Raw genomic sequence first — 20,426 nt, 5'->3', positions numbered from 1 at the left:
ATGAGTGCATAACACATAAATCACTGTTTTAAAAGTGGTGGCTTCTAGAATTTTAGAATACATTTATTTTTCAACAAATAAACAAAAATCCTATAAATTAAAATCTGCGTAAAGTGGTAACCTCTGGGGTTAGAAGAGGGAGAAGAGAGTTGATTATTTAAGCTCACACCTGAAGTCAGAACAAACTTTCTTTATCCTGGTCTTTATGTCAAGAGCTTCATTTTTTTATATACATTATCTTTATTGGTTCCTGCTGATGTCCTATAATTTTGACATTTGCTTGTTGCTAAAAATATGTTTAACGCTTAATACACTCTGAGCAACTAATATGAGTAAAGGGATACACATTCTCAGAAGAAAAGGAGTGACTTTGGATTCAGAGGTGCAGGATTGACAAAGTCCCTGTTTTTACTTCAGTCAGAAGAAATCCATTGTATAGTTTTAAAGAAAGAGGAATCCTTGGGGACGTTAGTGCAATGGGGTTTATGCCAGTTCTTTTTGTTATAGGTCGTGTAGTTAGAGCCCTTAAGCACCCCATTTCTGTTTGTTTGAGACTTTTATTTATTGTTCCTTTATTTATTCATCCCTTATATCCAAAAATCAGAACAGAAATATTACTAATCCAGTATGGGGAAGTATTATTTTTTACATCATCATACATTAATATATGTGTAAGTTCAATTTATAGTTAAAAGTTCTTGTGCCGATGTCAGTATTTTTATTGTCCATTATAAAGAAGAAATTTCGGGGATCGTACTGCCGAGGAAGAGCAGGAAGTCTTGTTTTTAGGCAATTAATTAGGTTAATTTCCTAATATGATTTCTGTGAAGGATTATAGAGAAACGAGCTACGTGTCCTGTTCCTCTAACAGGCCCGATTTATGATGACATAACATTATTTGTAATGCCCTCTGTTGTTGAAACGTAAATACCAACCAGGTGTTTATTAAAAAGAAAAAGCAAAGGATGAGAACTGCTCTGGAAATGGTTTGTCATGAGACTGTAATCTCCTTTAAAACAGTCTCTGTGTGCTGTCCCTCTGTGCTCCCCACGGCGTCCTGCACTGCACAGGCTCCAGAAAGAAATGTGCTGTTTGAAAGCCCGAGATCTGCTCTTAGGCAGGAGCCACTGCCTCCATCCGTGCCCAGCGCTCCCCGCTTCCCTCCCCTCTCTGGTCCACATTGCTTCCTTCTGAGGGTTTATAGCAAACTCCAAAACAAAATTAAGAGAATTAGGGAATATTTCTCATGCTGCCCCAATGGTTGGATACAGATTAGAGATTTGATGGGGTTTTTTAAAATCATTCATCTCATCCAGAAATAGAGTAAACTCTGCAAAGCAGTTATAGAAATGAAAGGATGATGTCTTTTTTGTTTTTCTGTTTTTTGTAATGTTCCCTTATTACCTTTTTAGATGATGTCTTTCTATACGTTGCGAATAACTGCCTCAAAATTAATGTAAAAATATTCTAACTTTCTATTTGGAGGCGTGCTGTTCACTTGACACACTATGGGCAAATTAGTCCAATTACATGTATATAATAATATCTTGTGAGTTTCAGCAAAGCCAATACAAGAGTAAACAAGCCGTCTTTAATTGAATTATACACACATTTACACTCACTGATGGGTCCCCAAGCGATGAGATAGTGCAACAGCTTGACGTTTTTGTAGATGGGGTTAACTATAGACAATACCTAATTGTGATGGAATGAGTCAGTATTCTTAATGCAGAGAAGAGCCTGAACTAGGTTACCGTGCACCGTGAAACATAGGGTCCAACGCAGTGCGACATTTACTGAGCACTGTGCCCGGTTTCTGTCTAGACCAGAAACACAGAGAATAGCCATAACTAACTGAGCTTTTACTGTGTGCCAAGCTCTTCTCTAAATGCTTGCTGTGTTTATCTTATTTAATTCTCCTAACAGCCCAGTTGGGTAGGTGCGCTTATCATCCCCATTTTGCAGATGGGGAAACAGGCACTGCAAAGACAGAGAGCTTGAGTGAGAGATCACAGCTGGGAAGTGGTGGACCTGGCTTCAAACCCGGGCAGTCTGACTCTGTAAATAACCCACAGGCAGGGACTGCAATGTGATGTGGTCTTCAGAGAGCTGTCAGATTCAGTCCAGGAACTGTTCTCATTTCTTTATATATATTATCTCAATTTTTAAAATAACTCTGTGAGGTAGAAATTAATGTTCCCATGTATAGATGAGAAATATGGCTCAGTAACGCTGAAAGTTACAGAATTGGTAAGTAACGGAACTCCCAGTCCATTGGGGCTGACATTGATGCACAATTAGCCACTGTATTAATCAGGCTGTGATCATTTCTATGATCTAGGTATAGATAAACTTTAATGGATGCACAATGAAATTATTTTAAGTCTGACTAGGGAAATCTGGGAAGGCTTCATGAAAGAAAAGACCTGGGCTCTGAAGGTTGAGAAGGATTTCTGTAGGCTGATATGAAAAACAGCATTCCATGCAGGGAGAGCTGCAAAAACGAAGGCATGGGGACACTGGGGACGGCGCCTGGCTAGAGAGTGGTGTGCACTGAGCTGGTGTGGAGAGGTGGGTTGGGTGCCACAGGTCCAGAGCATCAGCGGTCTTGACCATGCCAGCTCTCGGTGGTCTTGAATGCTAGGGCACTTTTATTCAGTGGATAATGAGGAGCTGTTGAAGGCTTATGTTTACAAAGTTTAGCCCGGTGGCAGTGTGGAGGGAGGCTAGAAAGAAGGAGCAGAGATTGGGTGCAGATGACTGGTAAGGAGGGAAAATATGATAAGACCTGGGTAGGGCAGAGTGATGGGAATGAAACAGGCAGAGAAAAACTTGGAAATATAAACATAGACCTGGAAATGACTATGTTATGGATAAAATAGAGAAAAGAATTGAAAATGATTAAAATTTCAGCTTTGGTACTTGAATCAGTGTAATCCATTTAACCGAGATTGGGAACAGGTTTTGGGGAAAAGCAAATGGGTTTGGTTTTGTCATACAAGGTAACCAGGAGGTGGTTCTAGAAGGTCTTGGAGGGCTTTGTATGCTAAGGAGTTTTGACTTTGTCTTAGTGGAGCAACACTTAATGTTACTAAACAAGGAAATAGGTTGCACTTGGGTATATAACTGGCGTCTGTATAGAGGATGAATCCAAGGGAGGCAAGGATGTAGAAAAGAGACCAGACAAGAGGCTATTACAATAGTTTGGTGAGAGGTAATGAGGGTCTGAACTGGGGCCTTAGTAGGACAGATTTGAGAACTCCGGAGGAGATTAAATCAGCATGACTCAGCGACTGATTGGGTGTGAGTGCTGCAGGAAAGGAAGAGAAATCAGAAGACAATTGAGAAAGAGCTGGCAGATATGGACCTGTTGGGAATGCAAACATGTGCCCTGCTGGGTTTGACGTAGTGGGTCCTGCCCCTGGATTATTCCTGGACTTGGAAAATTCCTTTTCTAGGATTCCTTGGTATACACTCTTTCTTTTCTCCTGGGCTTGTTAAGCCTCAAGGATATGAGTCAGAAGCTGACAGTACCTTGATTACCAGTGTGTCTGAGACTTACGCCAATAGAGAACACCCAAGCCAATGATGGGAGGAGAGACAGCCCTGCTGACGCTCTTTCAGACCCCTCACTTATGTGGCTCACAGTATATTTCTGTTGGACACTGTGCCGGAAGCCAGTGCCGCTTTGGACTTGCCGGTTACATAAAATAATCCATTTCCTTTCTCCATAAAGAAAAAAGCTGGTGTAGAAATAGGAGACGAGGTAGGAGAGACGTTATAGGTCCAAGGGGAATTTCAAAAAGAGCCTGGCCTGAAGTGTTGATATTGCAAAGAGGTTAGGTAAACTAATGTCTTAGGAATTGATTGATTTATCGATTGATGAAATTCTAGAGCAGAAATTCCAGAGGGCGACTGTAATTCCTACTGGGTAGGTGGTAAGTTGTCATGCATTGCTACATAAATAAGGGAGTAAAACAAGTATGTGGTGATGTGGTGGTGGCGATTTAATTTATCTTCTGGTGAGTATTTTGGCAGGTTGTATTGAAAGCGTCAAAATTTTGTACAACCTTCCTGTCTAACAATTACATTGTCAAGAATTTATCCTAAGGAGGTAATCATGGACGTATGTAAACAGATAGCTCATGGATTACAGTGTTTGTGGCTAACACTTATTAGGTGTGTACCATATGCCAGGTGCTGTTACAACTGCTTTATGCACATTAATTTTCTCTTAATCTTCATCGCAACTCTGTGAGGTAGTTAGATACTAGTCGGCCCATTTTACAGTTAAGAAAATTAAAGCACCAAAGGATTAGCTTGTTGAAGGTCACATAAAAAGTGGAGGGTACGGAACTGAACGTAGTGCCCTTGATGGCTAGGCACACTGTCTCTCCTCATGGCACTGTTAGAATGTGAGAAATCAAAAGGAATCCACAGACCTGCAGTGTGCCATCTGAGAGCACCTCTTCCAGAAATCAGCATTCCACCAAGCAGCCATCAGGACCCAGACCCTGGAAACACTCTTTGCCTCCTCCTGTCCCCTCAAAAGATAATCAGAGCAAATCCCATCCCGCCTCACATCCCTGCTGGGGTCAATTGTTGCCGAAAGGGAAGTCGTCGCCAGTCAGCCGTGACAGACCACCTCTCCACGGTTGAGTCTGTCTCTTGATCTGGTCCCGTCCTGAACTCCCCCAGTGTGTGCTCAGAGCCTCCCTCCCTCTATCTCCAACTTCTTCTCTGAACAGTTCCTCTACTCCCTCACTTTTCCTTAGTAAGTAAAAGTACTTACTGGCTGCCCCCAAGGACCCTGATTTCCCACCTCCAAGCAGAAGCTGATTTCCCCCTAATGCCCTGTTAGGATTTTGTTAGATTAACGTTTGTTAAGTGGAGCACAGAGTGCTGGATGCTGAATCCCAATTTACCAACAGATCACAAAAGAAGTTGAAATAGAGTCTATTACTCACAGATTCTGGAGGAAGTACCTGGCATGCCTCGAGGGGTCACACGGGGAGGTCAGGGGAGAGTACAGACAGAGAGAGGCAGGATCTAGGACACATGGCTTTATTAGGGTCCACAATTGGAGTGCTTTGGGGTTCCTGGGCTGAGGCTGATTGGTCAATTCAAACCCAAAGAGCGGGGCTTGGTACACTACCTATGGGGCGCAAGGGGAAGGCCCTGGGAGGCAGGGCAGCTGTGGACACGAGGGCTGTTGTGGAAGTCACATCAGGAACATACATTTGCCGTGACTCGAGGCTGCTGGCTAGGGTGTGCGCTTGCATGGGGTCTGGTGTCAGTTTAAGGTCCTGCAGGCTGCTGGGCCAAACTAAATGGATGCCGAGGCAGCAATACTGTGGAGTAGCTCAGCTAAACTGTCAGCACACCCGTACACAGCCAGGAGGTTGAGTAGGTTGCCCACTGAGTATCACTGCTGCTTCTCATTCTCCTAGGAGACCCTTAGCTCCGCAAGGCTCGCCCGCAGCGAAGATGCGAAATTGAACTCACATCCCACAGGTGGGCGGGGAATGGAGTGCTTCCTTGGCCATTGCTGCTCTCATCCAGTCTGCTCTCTCCCTCCCGGATAATTCCCGTCAGTGCGCAGTCTAGCCAACACTCCCAAATGTCCCTTGACTTGTGACCACCCTTTCTAGTCTACATTGAGATGTAAGCGTGAAATACACACCATATTTTGAAGATTTAGTATGAGAAAAAGTGTGTAAAATATCTCAATAATTTTATGTTGATTCCAAATTGAGATGATAATATTTTAAATATATTGGGTTAGATAAGATGTTATTAAAGTCATTTTTATCTGTTTCTTTTTACTTTTTAAAATGTAGCTACTAGAAAAATTTAGCTAACACATGTGGCTCACATCCTCTCTCTGCTGGCCCGGACTGCTCTAGGGTGTAAGTAAATCTGGAATTGGTGGCTGTGGTGTATGTCGGGTGAATTTTCAAATGGATGTCTTTCAGTATCCTCAGTGCCTCTCCTTTGTATAAGGCGCTCGCGGTTCCCGGTCCTTGTCATCTTCCTCTCTCGGAGCTCCCAAGAGAGCTTTGGTCTATATGTCTCGTTTGGCATTTCAAATACAAATTTTGTATTTCAGCTTGTCTTTCTCTGTTGCCTTTTCCCCTTTGCATCAAGGACCATCTCCTACAACTTTCCTGCCCCACCACTAAGCTCAGGGCATGTGTGTTGGAGCCACTTGACCACGTAAGGAAGATTTAGACACTCCTAGCGTGATGACTGCCGGCTCCTAAGCTATGATTTGTTCTGGAACAATTTTGTCTTATTTACCTTGAGTATACCTTCAGTTTCTTATGCATCCAGGCTTCACTCTGCTGTCCACAATACGAGGAAATTCCAGAGGAAGTCACATTAGCCTTCACTCTCCCTTTTCTTGGTGAAACGGCTGATGTCTCCCAGCAAGGCTTCTCATGTACTACTGGGTTCTGGAGTCTCCGCAGTGGGCTAGGCCAGGGCGAGCTTCACATGTACAAGGCCGTTTCATTAGATTTATAAAAGCTCCTTTTCAAATGATACCACCTTCAGCCATCTCCTGATATGTTGCACCTGGTTCTATAAAACATGGCGTTATGATGGCTTATTGGAATATAAGAAGCAACAATTGAAAAATACAAGGGAATAGGTAGAGAGGAATAAAAGCTAGAGATGAGTACAACATTATGAAAATTAGACCTGTCCATATAAACTAGACAAGGTCCCCCTTCCTCAGAGCTGGAGCTTGGTGTGTGACACAGCGTTTGGCATCCCTGAGGAGCTCTGTTTTGTGAAATGCTAACTCAAATGAATGGTTCTGTCCAGGTCCTCTCCTGAGGGGACAATTTACAAACCCCTAATGTGTGGCCCCTGAGCGGCAGGCAGGGAGAAAGGCAAGCAAGTTTTAGAACCCAGAATGACGCTACTGGAAAGTTTTCCTGAAAATTTTCAAATGCCAAGAGATGTGGGAGTGTTGAGATAGAAGATGTCTAAGGAACAAAAGAGTGCAAACAAAAGGCACAGGAGCCCCAGGTTGCTGGGTGTGTGTTTCCTGGCCTGGGGTGGACCTATTAGAGCTGAGAAAACAGAGAACTGGTCTCTGCTGTGGGCTTGAGGTCTCTCTCTCTCTTCTCTGTTTCTAAAGATGTAGAAGAATTCTTAGACAGGATGAAGGATGCCAAAGAGTAATGATAAGTGAATCAAAAGGCAGGTAAGCAAAATAGTGTAAGGAAAGAGGAAAACCTTGAACTCTGAAACTAAGATATATAGAAATTCTTTTCTCATGAAAGAGAATCATTCCATGGAATACAGAGGTCTGTAATTTATTTCGCATCCTGTCCTCCTGCCTGGACATAGAGACACAGCTGGTGACGCTGGTGCTCTGCTGGAGGCTGGAGAGCTTGATGGAAAGACTTCAGGGGCTGGTACAGGCGTGGGAGGCCTGAGGGGTCTGTGTCAGAGGGATGAAAGGGCCGTCTCTCCAGGCTGACTGCCATGGACGCAGGGGACAGCATCAGAAGAGATCCGCACTGCATCTCCTGGGGTAGACTAAACTGAAGGATTCAGAGACATCCCAGTTTCTTGTGTTCCTCCATTGGTGACTGCGTCTGTGGAGGAAAACCTGGGAAATGAGCAAACAGTCACAGAGAGATGATATTAAAGGAGATTTGGGTTTAATCTAGATGGACCATTTGTTCTGAAAGTCAGAATCTTCAGGGAAATCTCTTAAACAGATCCTCAGGCTCCGCCCCAGAGCTGCTGAAGCAGAATCTTCAATGGGAGAGCCTTGCAGTCGGCATTTTATACAACCGCCCCAGGAGATATATTTGTAGCTGTTTCAAGAGCTGGCATTTGGAATCACTATTCCTACCAGGGAAGAGAGACTTGCTGCTCAGATCCAGAGGGTTTTAAGCTGAACATCAAGGGTGAGAGTCAAATCTATATGAAGCCCAGTTTGGGAATCTGGGAGAGAAGCTCGAGACAGTGGCATACAAATGGTTCTGGAAGTCCATCCTGCTCTGACACCTGCTGGCTTTGCTTTGTGGCCTTGGGCAAAATACTTTCTATTTGTAAAGCTTCCTTCCCCACCTCCAGCTTTCCTCCAGCTCTCCTCCGTTTGGCATTCTCAGCTCAGGAAGACTAAGACTTTCAAGGAAATGATCTTTTCTTGCCTATCCAAACTGTCCCGCACTAGTCACCAGGATGGGCGCTACTTTATGTGCTACCACGTCACCAACATATATTTTAAACCTGAAGCATTTTGTCCCAGGATTGCCCTGCCCAGGATGTAGCAAGTAGGTTTTTCTTTAACGCATTCTGATGAGCTTATCTTCTTTCCCATTCTCTTTTTGTGGCCCTGAGGTATCTCGTATCACATTTTTTAATTGACTGGGTGCTTACACACACACAGAATTACAGCTGAGTGTACTGTACTCCTTGAGAGAAAAGTGGCACGGGCCCTCTTGCTGTATTTCACTTCTCTCCCCTGAGTCAGCAGCGTGGTATAGAAGGTAATTTAAAATGGGACCAGTGTGTTACCGGCTGCTGTAAAGCCGAAACCCTGAGCTCCTTTGAGAGCTTTCTAAATTATAAATGCCTAAATTAAAATCTAATTTGGTACCTCCGAGGTTCCCTTGCATTTCTAATTTGCTCTTCTGGGCTAGCTCAGATTTTCTTCACTTGGTGCCAGGTTGGAAATCCAGGAAGGAACACTTAGAAACTAGAACTGTCATTGCAGGTGTGGGGTCACATGGCTATCCCATAATTTATTCATATGTTGGATTTTTTCATAGAATTAAAAAGTCCTCAAGCTTATTCATTGATCCCAACCAACTCACTTCATCAGATCTTCCCAGGGGGAGTTCAGATAGAGGCTGGACTAGCAGAGAGAAGATGTGAGTGGCCCTCCAATCATGAACCTCGGCCCCTTTCCGCACACTCTTAGTAGATGGGCACAGTGAGCTTCTCCTGCCTCACGTGTCTGTGAAGAGCTGACGAGAAAAGCACAGGGGGCAGCATTTTGAAAATTCTGAAATACCACTTGAAATAAGGTATTCTGACTTCTTATTGTGAGTGGAGAACAAGGGGTGACAAATTAATAGGAATACCATTTGACTTCATATCATCCATAGAAATGAATGTTTTATAGGGTCTTATTAATCATCAAAAATTATCATGTGATGACTGTCAAATAGTGTTTTGAGTTGAAAAAGGGACACCTTAGGAAAAAGGGCAGGAAATTGGCTTGTTTTATGTTCTCCTAACCTGTATGTATTGCTACTTTCTATTAGGAACGTTTTTCCTTTTCAGTGAAGTCAGACTGTGACTATTTCTAAGCATCATTTTGCCTTAGTGTTTGGTTAATTACAAGGATGACCAAGTTTACTCCAGGATTTTTACTCTTTATTTGAGAAGAAATATGGTCATGTGCGAATAACTTTTATCATCAGCAAATATATAAAAACCCCTCGCTAACTATTCCAGGTGCCAAGGAGGATGCCAAGATACAAAAGACATGGGCCCTATCTCTTAGGTGTTTATAATTTAATTGGGGACATAAGACATGAGTAATAGAATTGCGTCCAAATATAGGAAGTAGTAAACAGTGGCTATGATGGTTTAGTCTGTGTGTGTTGTCTGAGCAGCGTGTGGCATGCTCTAAGGAAGTTGAAAATGGTGAAAGAGAAAGTTAACTAGGCAGTGGAAGTAATATGCAGAGTTCATTGAAAGCAGACATGGTAATAAGCAAAGGGAGCTTTGCAGGTCATTATGCCAGCTGGAGAGGACCTCATGAAAGTAATAAGATGATTATCTTACCACAAGTGTCCCCCACCCCAAGTAATGCCTAAGGCAAAGCATGTGGACTTAAGATTTATTGGGAAGTATATTCCCAGGGAATCAGGAGTGAGAGAGTAGAGGAAGAGGCAGGGGAGAAAGGAAGTCAAATATGAGATGATGCGCCACTGAGCTGGCCAGAGCTTCACAAAACACAGCCAATTGCTCTATTCCTGCTGGACATCTTCAGAGAGGCTGTGTGAAACTAGTGTATCTTGAAACACCCCATGGAGAGGGAGGGGAGTGCAAGCAGTTTAATCTCTGGTTCCTTCCTGCCTCCTGACTCACATTGATCCAAGTCTGTGCTACGAGGTATTAATGTCCCCTTGCTTCTGGGTTGGGTCAGCCAGGTCCAGGCAGCAGCTAGGAGGCCAGAGCCTCCAGGGGTCCAGTCCAGTGAGGGCGAAGGTGCAGGCTGGTACTGTGAGAAGGTCTGTGGTGGTTACAGCGGCAGCAGCTGGAGCTTTGTGGCTATAGTCATGGAACCGCCATTGCTGGAAGCAAGGCAAATGGTCCAGGCCCATGGTTGGGAGGCGAGGCTTGTGAGCTGGGCCGAGAAGATCTAGGAAGGCACCTAAACTGAGTCCAGTCTCAAAAAGGTATTTGGTGCACAAGAGGATGGCAGAGGCCAGACAATGAAAAAATCAATGAGGGGTAGGTCAGGGCAATCGTCTGTGGGATGTGAGCCTGCGCTAGAATAATGGGAGTGGTGTGAAGCACAGAGATGAATTAGAAATATTTGAAGAGAAAAGCCTTCTGCTGGCTTTAAATGAAAATACATAGCGGAGAGAGAGGAGAGGGGAAATTAAAGTAAACATGTTCCTAAAGTGGATCCGGGTGGAGGTCCTGCTGGAAGAGCGTCTCTGGCGCAGTTTTCTTGAGTCCACTGCGGTGAATGATCAGAAGATCTAGAGTGCTGTGTTCGGAAATGGTTTTGATGAAGTGGTGAAAACGCAGTGTGTGCCTCCCATTTTTCCTGTGGAATGACTCCCATTCTATGAGCACAGATGAAGTAGGATTAGAATTTGCAATATCTCAGTTCCTGGTAAGCGCTTCCATATGGCCATTTTCCAGAATTTGGTCCCACTGTGCTTATGTTTGTCTCTCTTCGGTCCTTAAGTAATGCCACAGAGAAGTTATTTTGTATGCATACTGTCCTTTCACCCCAGACCTGTGGACTCTAGTCACTATGGATATTTCTTGGGCCCCTTAGTGTGATAATTATCCGTATTTTCCCCATTGTTAACTATCCTGTTCCATATCCTCCCCTGACAAGCAGGCACGTGAGTGTGGAGTGAGTTCCAAGGAGACCCTGTCCCAAGATACGACACTGCTTTCCCCTGGTTATGCTACATGGAGTTAAGCAACTATCAAGAGAAAAACAAAAACAAACCCTAAATCAGAGGGAAGGCAACAGTCTAAAATTGGGTTATCTGTCCAAAGGGGGCTGTGAAAAAACAAGGAGCCCAGTCTGAAGCCAGAGTAGTCAGAGACCAAGGGACGCTGATATTGGAAGAATCAAAGGTGACAGAGGGGAGATGACTGGAGTGACTTCCCAGCTACTGTGCAGATGCCCAAGGTCACCTTGGAGGAGGGGATGCACACAGCAGAGTCTCCTGTATCTTACCAACGGCATCAACAACCGTTTGCCCCTGCCTCCCCTCTACAAAGTCACTAGATTTAATGGGGAAAAAATACACTCCCTTTTTGACATATATGAAATACCATGAGATGACGGTACGGACATCTTAGACTGTGAGAAACTAGCCCACAGACGACATCCTGAGGACCGCCATGTTGACTCCCTCTCTTCTGGGGATTCATTGGCCCTTTTGTTAAGGGAGCTCCCAGTTCTTAATGCACAACAGCACTTGATGGCTACATTTCCACATGGCCATAAAAAATAAATCTCTGTTTAAGATGCTTACCTAAAATCATAATTTTTTAATCCACGGAGAGAGTTTTAACTTTCATGCTGTACTGGGTTTCCTGTGGAACTGAGTCTAGGTATACTAAACATGAAAAATATTAAATTTGTTTTTAGAGCAAATAATTGAAAAATGGTATTTGATAAAGGGAGATAAGCAGATATGAAGGAAGGGATCACTAACTAGAACTAATTTCCTGCCTAATAACCATCTGGTAAATGCCTAAAATATGTATACTAAAAACCAACCAACATTTTGATGTTTGAGAGAACTGCTCTTACTCATCAAATGGAAATTGCTCATTCCGGTAGCTGGGAATATTATCCCAATGAAGATGGTCATTTCTAATTTCCTTTAAAAGTCTCCATCTTGAAAAAAAGTTGAGTATACCCACTTAGTTTGGAGATTTTACTGTTTGGTCTGTAAGGTTTTGCCTGCCATGGGCTGGGTTATACAGTTGCCTCATTTTATAGATAGAGAATTTGAAACACAGACCATTGAGTGATTTGTTAAAAATCGCCTAGAGAATCACAGTGAAGCTCATTATCCCCTAATGACCTTCCCTCTCAAAACTATTTCTCTTCCATATGCTTTCCAGCTCAGTGCAGCACAATCCATTCATTCCCCAAGCCAGTAACCCAAGATTCCCTTTGATTCTTCTTCATTCATTTCCACATCCTACAAAGATTCACGTCCCTGAAATTTACTGCACCGTCCTCATCTCGCTTTCCCCACTGTCTCTGCATTAGTTCTGTTCCTCATCACCCTAATTGCATTTCTCCAGTAGCTTTGTCAATTACAGACTTGTCCCTCCCCACAATCCTTTTTCCATAATGCAGCCAGAGAGAGCTTTCCATAAGGAAAACCTGCAAAAGCAAAACCAAAAGAAAAGAAAAGAAAATTCTCTAGAATTGTACAGCGATACAAGAGAACAAAAACATGTTAATGGTTCCTCAGAGCTCTGGGAATACATTCCAGACTCCTCGCCTGGCATGTAAGGGTCTCCTGGGAGAGCCCTAGTCTTCTGTCTTCTTAGAACTCGGCATCTGTCATATTGAATTATTTGCAAGAACCCAAACGGTGCAAGCTCTGTCGGGTCTCCAAGTGTTCACATAATCTGTTCCCTCTTCCTGGGATAGCAGTGACAGTCTTTTCCCCCAGCCCCTCCTTATTTGCCTGGTTAAAATGTACTTAATATTCACTCACTCAGGTGGCGCTTGCTTCCCAGAGAAGGCCTGCTTCTGAATTGGATATTTCTCTTCCTTTCAGACTTGGAGTTTCTCCCTATACCCCCCTCTCTGGAGTGTGAGCTCCTTGAAGGCAGGGACCATGTCATATTAACTGTTTTATCTGACACATAAGGATGAACAGATCTGGACTGTGGTCCAAGCTGTACCTGTTCTAAGCCCTTATTCTATTTAGTGTAAACTTGCTTACCCAGAGTCTAGACCATTGAACTATTAATAAGCTATTCAATGCGGACACCTAGTGGCCAAAGGGGGAAAATGACTTTCTTCAGTATTTGTACTTGTTGTTATATAGCTAGACTCCCATATTTAAACTCCAGAGTCCTACCCACTCTTGTGCCGTTTGCCAACTTTCCACCCCCTAAAGCAGTTTGCTCCCAGACAATCAACTATTCAATAATAATAATGGCTTACATATTACCATTTTACTAAATGCATTCATATTCTCATTTAATACACCCCCCCCCCCCCCCACCGCCACACACACATACACACACAATGAGACAGCATTTTGGTACAGTTATTCCTATTTTATTGGTGAGCAAGTTGAGGTTCAGAGATGTTAATTAATTTTCCAAGAGTCATGGTAATTATGTATAGAAATTGAAACTGAATCCAGGACTTTGGCCTCAAAAACATTCTTCTATTAGAGAACTTATCACATTGTTTCATAATTATTTACCTCTCTGTTTATTATAATTCATCTTTATTCTTCAATGCCTGGTATATTGTATGTGCATGATATATGCTTCTTGGTAAATGTTGTAAAATAAATGCATAATCATCATGTTATGTCACAAACAACTGTACTTGATTCAGATTAAGGCGTGGAGTTAACGCTTGCACATCTCTTTCACTTCCATGCTTTTGTCGACACAGTATCCTTGGCCTTGAAATATCCTTACTCTTGTCAACTTGATAACTCCCTCCCATTCATCAATTCAAATATTGCTTTCTCTTAAACCTGCCCTTGGGATTTCCCTGGGGAGAGGTGTGTCCATCCTTTATTGCATTCTCTAGCTCCCCAGACACAGCTCTGTTTTAGCACTTATCACACTCCTGTAATTATTTGTTTACATGTTACGTGTCTCCTCCTCCAGACTGTGAGGTCTTAGCCAGCATTTCAGGCAGAGGGAACCGCAGTATGAAAGCAGCCAGCTTTGAATGTGGCTGGCAGTTTGAGGCCTGGTGTCTGACCCTAATGTAAGCGGTGCAACAAGATTAAGCAGTCTCCATAGTATGCCGTTGAGATTAGATTTCACCGACTGCTGTCTTCAAATTGGAGCATGCGTACTGCTAGGGTACGTAACCTCTTTCTAATGCCTACGCAAGGACAATTTTACAAGAATCAATTTCTAAATCCTCAACTTCCGTTTGTATTCTTTCCTGGAAATCAGCTACCTGCTATCCGGCACTTCCTCAGGCACCCTTCTCCCACTACCCAGCAAGGCAAACCCCTCCCCTGCCCAGATAAATTCTTACTGCGGAGAGTCACCCGTGCGGGGAGACGGGAGAGACTCCAGGACGGCCCAGAAAGGGGCAGTTGAAAGTAGTGGTGAAGATCTCGAGGAAGCGAGGGACCACTCAGCTGGTTTCCAATTATTCACTTTTCATAAAATTGACTTCTGAGGGGCCGGCCCCGTGGCCGCGTGGTTGAGTTCGCGCGCTCCGCTTTGGCAGCCCAGGGTTTCACTGGTTTGGATCCTGGGCCCGGACATGGCACTGCTCGTCAGGCTATACTGAGGCGGCATCCCACATGGCACAACCAGAGACACTCACAACTAGGATATACAACTATGTACCGGGGGGCTTTGGGGAGAAGCAAAAAAAAAAAAATGGCAACAGATGTTAGCACAGGTGCCAATCTTTACAGAAAAAAAAATTGAGTTGTTGGTAGATCATTAAAAATGAATTTTGGCAATAAATGCTCTGTGATTTTTGGCATATTTGGAAGAGTTCAAGTAACTGAATTCAGAAGGAATGTTCTTAAAATCAATAAGTATTGACTACAACAAAACTCCTTCCACTGCCGTCTGGATTCATATGTGATCCAGAAATCTCTCTTTAACTTTAAAACAGGAAACATAGGAGGAGAATTTATCCTGCCTCATGCTAGCATTGAAAATAGGAACCCATGGATAGATAGATTCTTCACAGAGAAGGAAGGCTGTACTGATCACTTTAAGAGATTTATATCTAATTAAATTTTTTATTTTTAATATTTAACAAAATATTTTGGTCAATTGTGTACTAGTAGAAATTGTGTTGATAAGTCAATCCAAAAGTCAATTTGTTAACCTTAGAGCCTTCCTGTCAAGGAAATTTAAAATTTTCAATTTCTGAATACATTTCTGTTGCAGAAAAGAATAAGGCAAATAATTTAAAATCTTTCAGCCATACCAGTATACTACACTGGAATAAAATTTTTAGGGGGAAAGTGGAATGGAATGTAATTTTAAGTGACTGATCATTGCTATGTAGCTCTCCCTATATATCCGTGTTTGTATAGATACGTATATGTGTGTTTGTATAGATATATATGTGTTTGTGTGTATATATACACAAAGATATAGACATAGATATGTATATGGAACCACTAACATGTTTATGAATCACTGGAAATATTTAAAAGAGTAAGGTAATAGTTTTATTTTAAAATGTTTATATTTACTTTACACAACTCCTTAAAGTGACAAAAATTCAGATGTAGCTTTTTAAATATATGAGAGTGCATGCAGTTTTCCAGAATTCTATTGGGGAAAACCCTGGAAAAACTATTGCCGATCCCTGCTGTGGCCCACGGCCGCCCCAAAAGGCGCGGTGGGATCCGCACCGGCCCTGGTGGAGCCAGCCGCCCTTTCCCCTCCCCGCACGTCTGCGTCTGCGGTCTAAAGCCCTCTGGCAAGAATTCGAGGAGGATCACTTTGCCTTTGTAGAAGTTCTGCCAGCCAGAAATGCCCGCCCTGATCCTTTCTGTTCCTCGTTCCTTGACACCTTTTCCGTCTTTTAAAGACCCAGCTTGTTTCACCTCTTCGTGAAACCATCCTCCAACACCATCTGCTGGGATTTTGCTTTTTCTGGTTTTTGGTTGCACCGTAAACTTAACATATGATTTCCTGTCATCTTACATTGCCCTGGAATGTTGTGTATAGTTAGTCTTGGCTTTATAAGAAGACACACTATTGTAGTCCCTCGAGGGTAGGGACCACATGTCTGTGGTTTCTCCTATAAGACCTCAGCACAGCGAGAGGCACTTAATCCATACATGGTCAGTCTGCAGCTTTGCAGGGAGAGTGGGGACATCGCGCTTCCCCTAGTAGGATTTGTGGGGAGGAGAAGTCGCCCTGTAGCGCCAACAGGTGGTATAAGGCAAAATCATGGGTTTTGGAGCCAGTCGTGGGTTCTCAGCACTGTCTCCACCACCTACTGGTTCCTTAGCCCTTCTGAGCCACAGACTTCTTTTTCCGAAAAGAGGGACACCATCTGTGGAGTGATTATCATGGGGCCTGACACTCAATCAGTCAAAATGTATGGGTAAAGTAGTTGTAAGAGAGTCCCTTCATTCTTGTCTTCCTGGCGTTTGTCCCAGGAATCAATTAGAACACAGCAAATAATTTTGACTCAGGACTAAAATTCATTAGTAAGTAAAGTGTTATTGAGAAAGAAAAAAAGGCTAATATATAGTTTGTAAGAAAGGGATGTGGTTTAGATCCATTCAAATGTGTCCCCTGGAAGATAAGTCGGTCTGACTGAGCCTGCTCTCTCTGTCCTCATGCAGTCAGAGGGCCAAGAAATGCAGTTTGCTGTCCCCGGGTCTGTACTAACTGGTTGTGGTACTTTGTACTGGCAGCTGAATTCAGGGCCTGAGGCTCCTCGTGCTTGCTAAGACACAGGCGTGGTCAAAAACTATATTAGACTTTTAGAATCTCTTTCCTCTTTCACCTAAATAACAAGAAGGAAAAATGCACTGAGCTCCACACCCTGACGTGTCACAAAGCTGGGGTTTCATAGTTCAGCCCTGAGCGCAGGGGGGATTCTCCTGACACCCTGTCAACCCCACCACATCTCCTCACACTCTCACACCTTGCAGCCTGTTTCTCTCCATCTCTGATGGTCGCTCTGCTTCATGGCACTTCCCTAACTGCCTTGCTTGATGTTTTTATTACTGTCTCTCCACCTGCTGGTCCGTAAGTTCCACAAGGCACTTGTTTCGCTCACCTCCTTGTACCTGTTTTCTAGCACACGATTGAGATGTGTGGGTAAGCAAAAGTAGTTCATGAAGAATGGCTGGGTGAATATGTAAACGAGGGTTGGCCTTAACCAGCTTGTTGCTTTAGCCAGAAGAACTCATTTGCGGATCTACAACATAGTGCAATTATTTGCAGCAAGTTTTCTTGCCCATGTAGGACTAAATCAGATTTAAGGTAAATTAACTAAAAGTTGAAGGCCAAGCTACATTTTAACATTTCAAGGCAACTGTATAATTAAATACTTTATGTTTAATAAGAAAGTTTGTAAACTGAATAAAACCAAGAGTATTTCATTAGAGTCAACTTATTTTGTCACTATCTTTAGGTTTTTAGATTTTCTTCAAGGAATGTAATCGGTTAAAGAGAAGATAATATCGCTCCTTAGGTAAAAATTTAATAAAGTGAAAATAGGTTCTTAGTTCTAAAGACAGCACACCTAACTTGCTATTTTCCTTGTCTCCTGAATTACTCAATATAATCTGCATTTAAGTCCATTGTTTGCTGTTCTATCACTGCTTTCTGAAATAGTTCCTTCTACCATGCTCCAAAACCCAATCTTCCTCCAGTCACTTACGTATTTACTAAACGTTCACTCATTTATTCAACAAACATTTACTGAATGCCGCGTGATCCGACGCTGAGAATGATGCCCGCTCCAGAAACCTGTCACGGTGTAAATGAATTTAGCTGTGTTCTGCCACTTGCTTTCTGTATCTAGGACCTCTTCATTTCACGCTTTTATAATTATAGTCAGAAAATGTTATAATGGGAGGGGATTTTCAGTTTTATGAAAACAAAACCTAAAGTCTGAAGTGATTGTTTGAGTTGCTGAAGTCACAGAGCTGACGCGTAGAGAGCTGGGACTCAGTCCAGGCCTCCTGAAAACCTGCCCTCCACACCCCGAACTCCTCACAAAACCAGTCTGCCTTCCATTCTCCATAGAGCCACTTTGTCTACACCTCTCTCAATCCACTCATTCAACAAATATTTATTCCAGTATGTTATAGGGAGCTGACTATTTCGTTTTCTTCCTCATATCTGCTCACACACCTTGTGAGTTTTATCTGTGTTAATGTGATCACTTTCTCCTCATCCTCAGTTTAGAAATCTCCCAGTTATTCTTGACCCCTCTCTCTCCCTCAATCTTCATGTTCACTTAGCTGACAAACTCCACTGATGTTAATTGCTAAATATCTCTGGAATCCAGGCTTTGCTGTTCATCCCCCTCATATCTTGCCTGGATGATTGCAGTAGCCTGCAAGCTGGGCTCTGTGCACTGGACTGTGTTTCGAGTTCTATACTACTGCTAGAATGAGTGTGTTTTCAGAGGAAAAAAGGAAGGAGGAAAAGGAGGTACTGCTGTCACATTAATACTTAAAAAGCATGACACAGTAACAGATTTATAATTTACTATTTTATACAGGAGAAGCTTTTAAAAACAAAAAAGAGACAAATAAAAAACCTTAGCAAAAATTTAAAAACCTTTCTCAGTATCGCCTCATCTGCTCTTTCTAAACTTATCTCTTCTTCACATCCTCTGAGTCCTGGCATCTCTGAATCCCCTCATCATTTTTAGACCCTTTAACGGCCCCCTTGCTCCAGTACGCAGTTCTGGGTCCCCATCGTCTTTGAAGTTCTGGTGTTGGCACAGTGCCTGCCACACGGTAGGTACTCAATAGGAGCTTGTTGAGTGAATAAATCAGTCTCTGGGGAAAGGCGGAGAAATAAATGAATAATCTTGTTAAAGTGTATTCGTTGTGGACTAGAGGCATAAGTGAAGACTGTGGGCGCGTGGAAGCCTTCGCTCCCTCGGCAGCAGTCCTTGCATGTAAACAGTGTCCCCTGCTAGCAGGTAGGGTAGGGCAGCCTCTGCATAGCTTACTGTAACTTTGAGCAGTTCACACTGGTGGAACCCACCCTGACTTAATCTCTAACGGCTGAGTCACACACAGCTGAGAGAAGGCAAAACCAAAAGAGACACTCACTTGGCGACTCGCCAACTTGCTCCAGAGTGTCTTTGGCAGAAAATTTAAGGCAATAGCTGCATCGCTGGGGCGAGGCTGGGTTTAGGGCTTTTATTTTTGTGCTGCTGTAATCCACATGCTATTTTCTAGTCTCCATTTTCTTGTGAGGGTAAATGTTTCCAGCCAATTTCCTGGGGACTGCGAGGTGTTATTCCTCCCGGGTATTTCAGCCTTTAGAACCCTCATGGTGCAGAGGCTCTGTAGGTACCTCCAGTGGAGAAAGCGTGGCCTCTGTTGTGTGTGTCTGCCCTGCACCATGCTGTGCTGTCCACCTTCTCTTCCTGCAGGCATTGTTTCCATAACCACCCTGACTGTGCTGGCCTACGAGCGTTATATCCGCGTGGTCCACGCCAGAGTGATCAATTTCTCCTGGGCCTGGAGGGCTCTTACCTACATCTGGCTGTACTCCCTGGCATGGTCAGGAGCACCTCTCCTGGGCTGGAACAGGTACATCCTGGACATACATGGACTGGGCTGCGCCGTGGACTGGAAATCCAAGGATGCCAACGATTCCACCTTTGTGCTCTTCTTATTTCTTGGCTGCCTGGTGGTGCCCATGGGCGTCATAGCCCATTGCTATGGCCATATCCTGTATTCCATTCGAATGGTGAGTTGAAGACTACAAATGCCCCACTCCAAACCATGGCCATGGCAGACAATTTTGTGGGGAAGAGAATGAAACCCTTCCTTCCTGATCAGTAGTTGCCCACAGCAGGAGCAGCTCTAGGGAGCTTCCCGTTTGAGGGGATTTTGCACTATGAGTCATTGTCTGAAAAGTTCAATGAGGAATAACATTTACTCTCTCTACACCGCTCTCTAACCAGAAAAAGGAAGGAAAGGGGTTTTGGACAGACAAGGTCAACAACCACCAAACCCTTACATTCTTCAGCATTCTTAGAATTGAAGAACTCTAACGAAGGGGATTCCACACTTCCCGTGATTTTATTCACTGAAAGGTCACAGAAACCTCTAGAAAACAGTACAGGTATTTTGTCTGGAAATCACTCAGGAGTCATAAAGGACAAGAAGTGACCACAAGCAGGTTTCCCGGCGGGTGCTAGCAAGGAGGACGTGTGCAGTAACAAGGCTGGGGCACAGGCCTCATCCCAGCCTCTAACTTCATCCGTGGATGTTTCCCGT

General features: G+C 43.5%; 1 protein-coding gene across 2 annotated transcripts in view; it reads left to right on the top strand.

The window, feature by feature from the left end:
* The window catches only part of OPN3 (opsin 3), a 42,074-nt gene that overhangs the window by 11,629 nt on the left and 10,019 nt on the right, over positions 1-20,426 (top strand). For both annotated transcript variants that reach the window (XR_011499463.1, XM_070501624.1), the window contains exon 2: positions 19,574-19,893. Coding sequence is in view for 1 of the 2 variants with exons in the window: in XM_070501624.1 (XP_070357725.1) it covers positions 19,574-19,893 (320 nt within the window). In the remaining variant the exon portion in view is untranslated. The remainder of the gene's footprint in view (positions 1-19,573; positions 19,894-20,426) is intronic.

Source organism: Equus asinus, chromosome 30 (genome assembly GCF_041296235.1).
Source record: "Equus asinus isolate D_3611 breed Donkey chromosome 30, EquAss-T2T_v2, whole genome shotgun sequence".
Lineage (NCBI taxonomy): Eukaryota > Metazoa > Chordata > Mammalia > Perissodactyla > Equidae > Equus > Equus asinus.
Note: the sequence above shows the minus strand (reverse complement) of the source record. Positions and strands in the feature narration are given on the sequence as shown.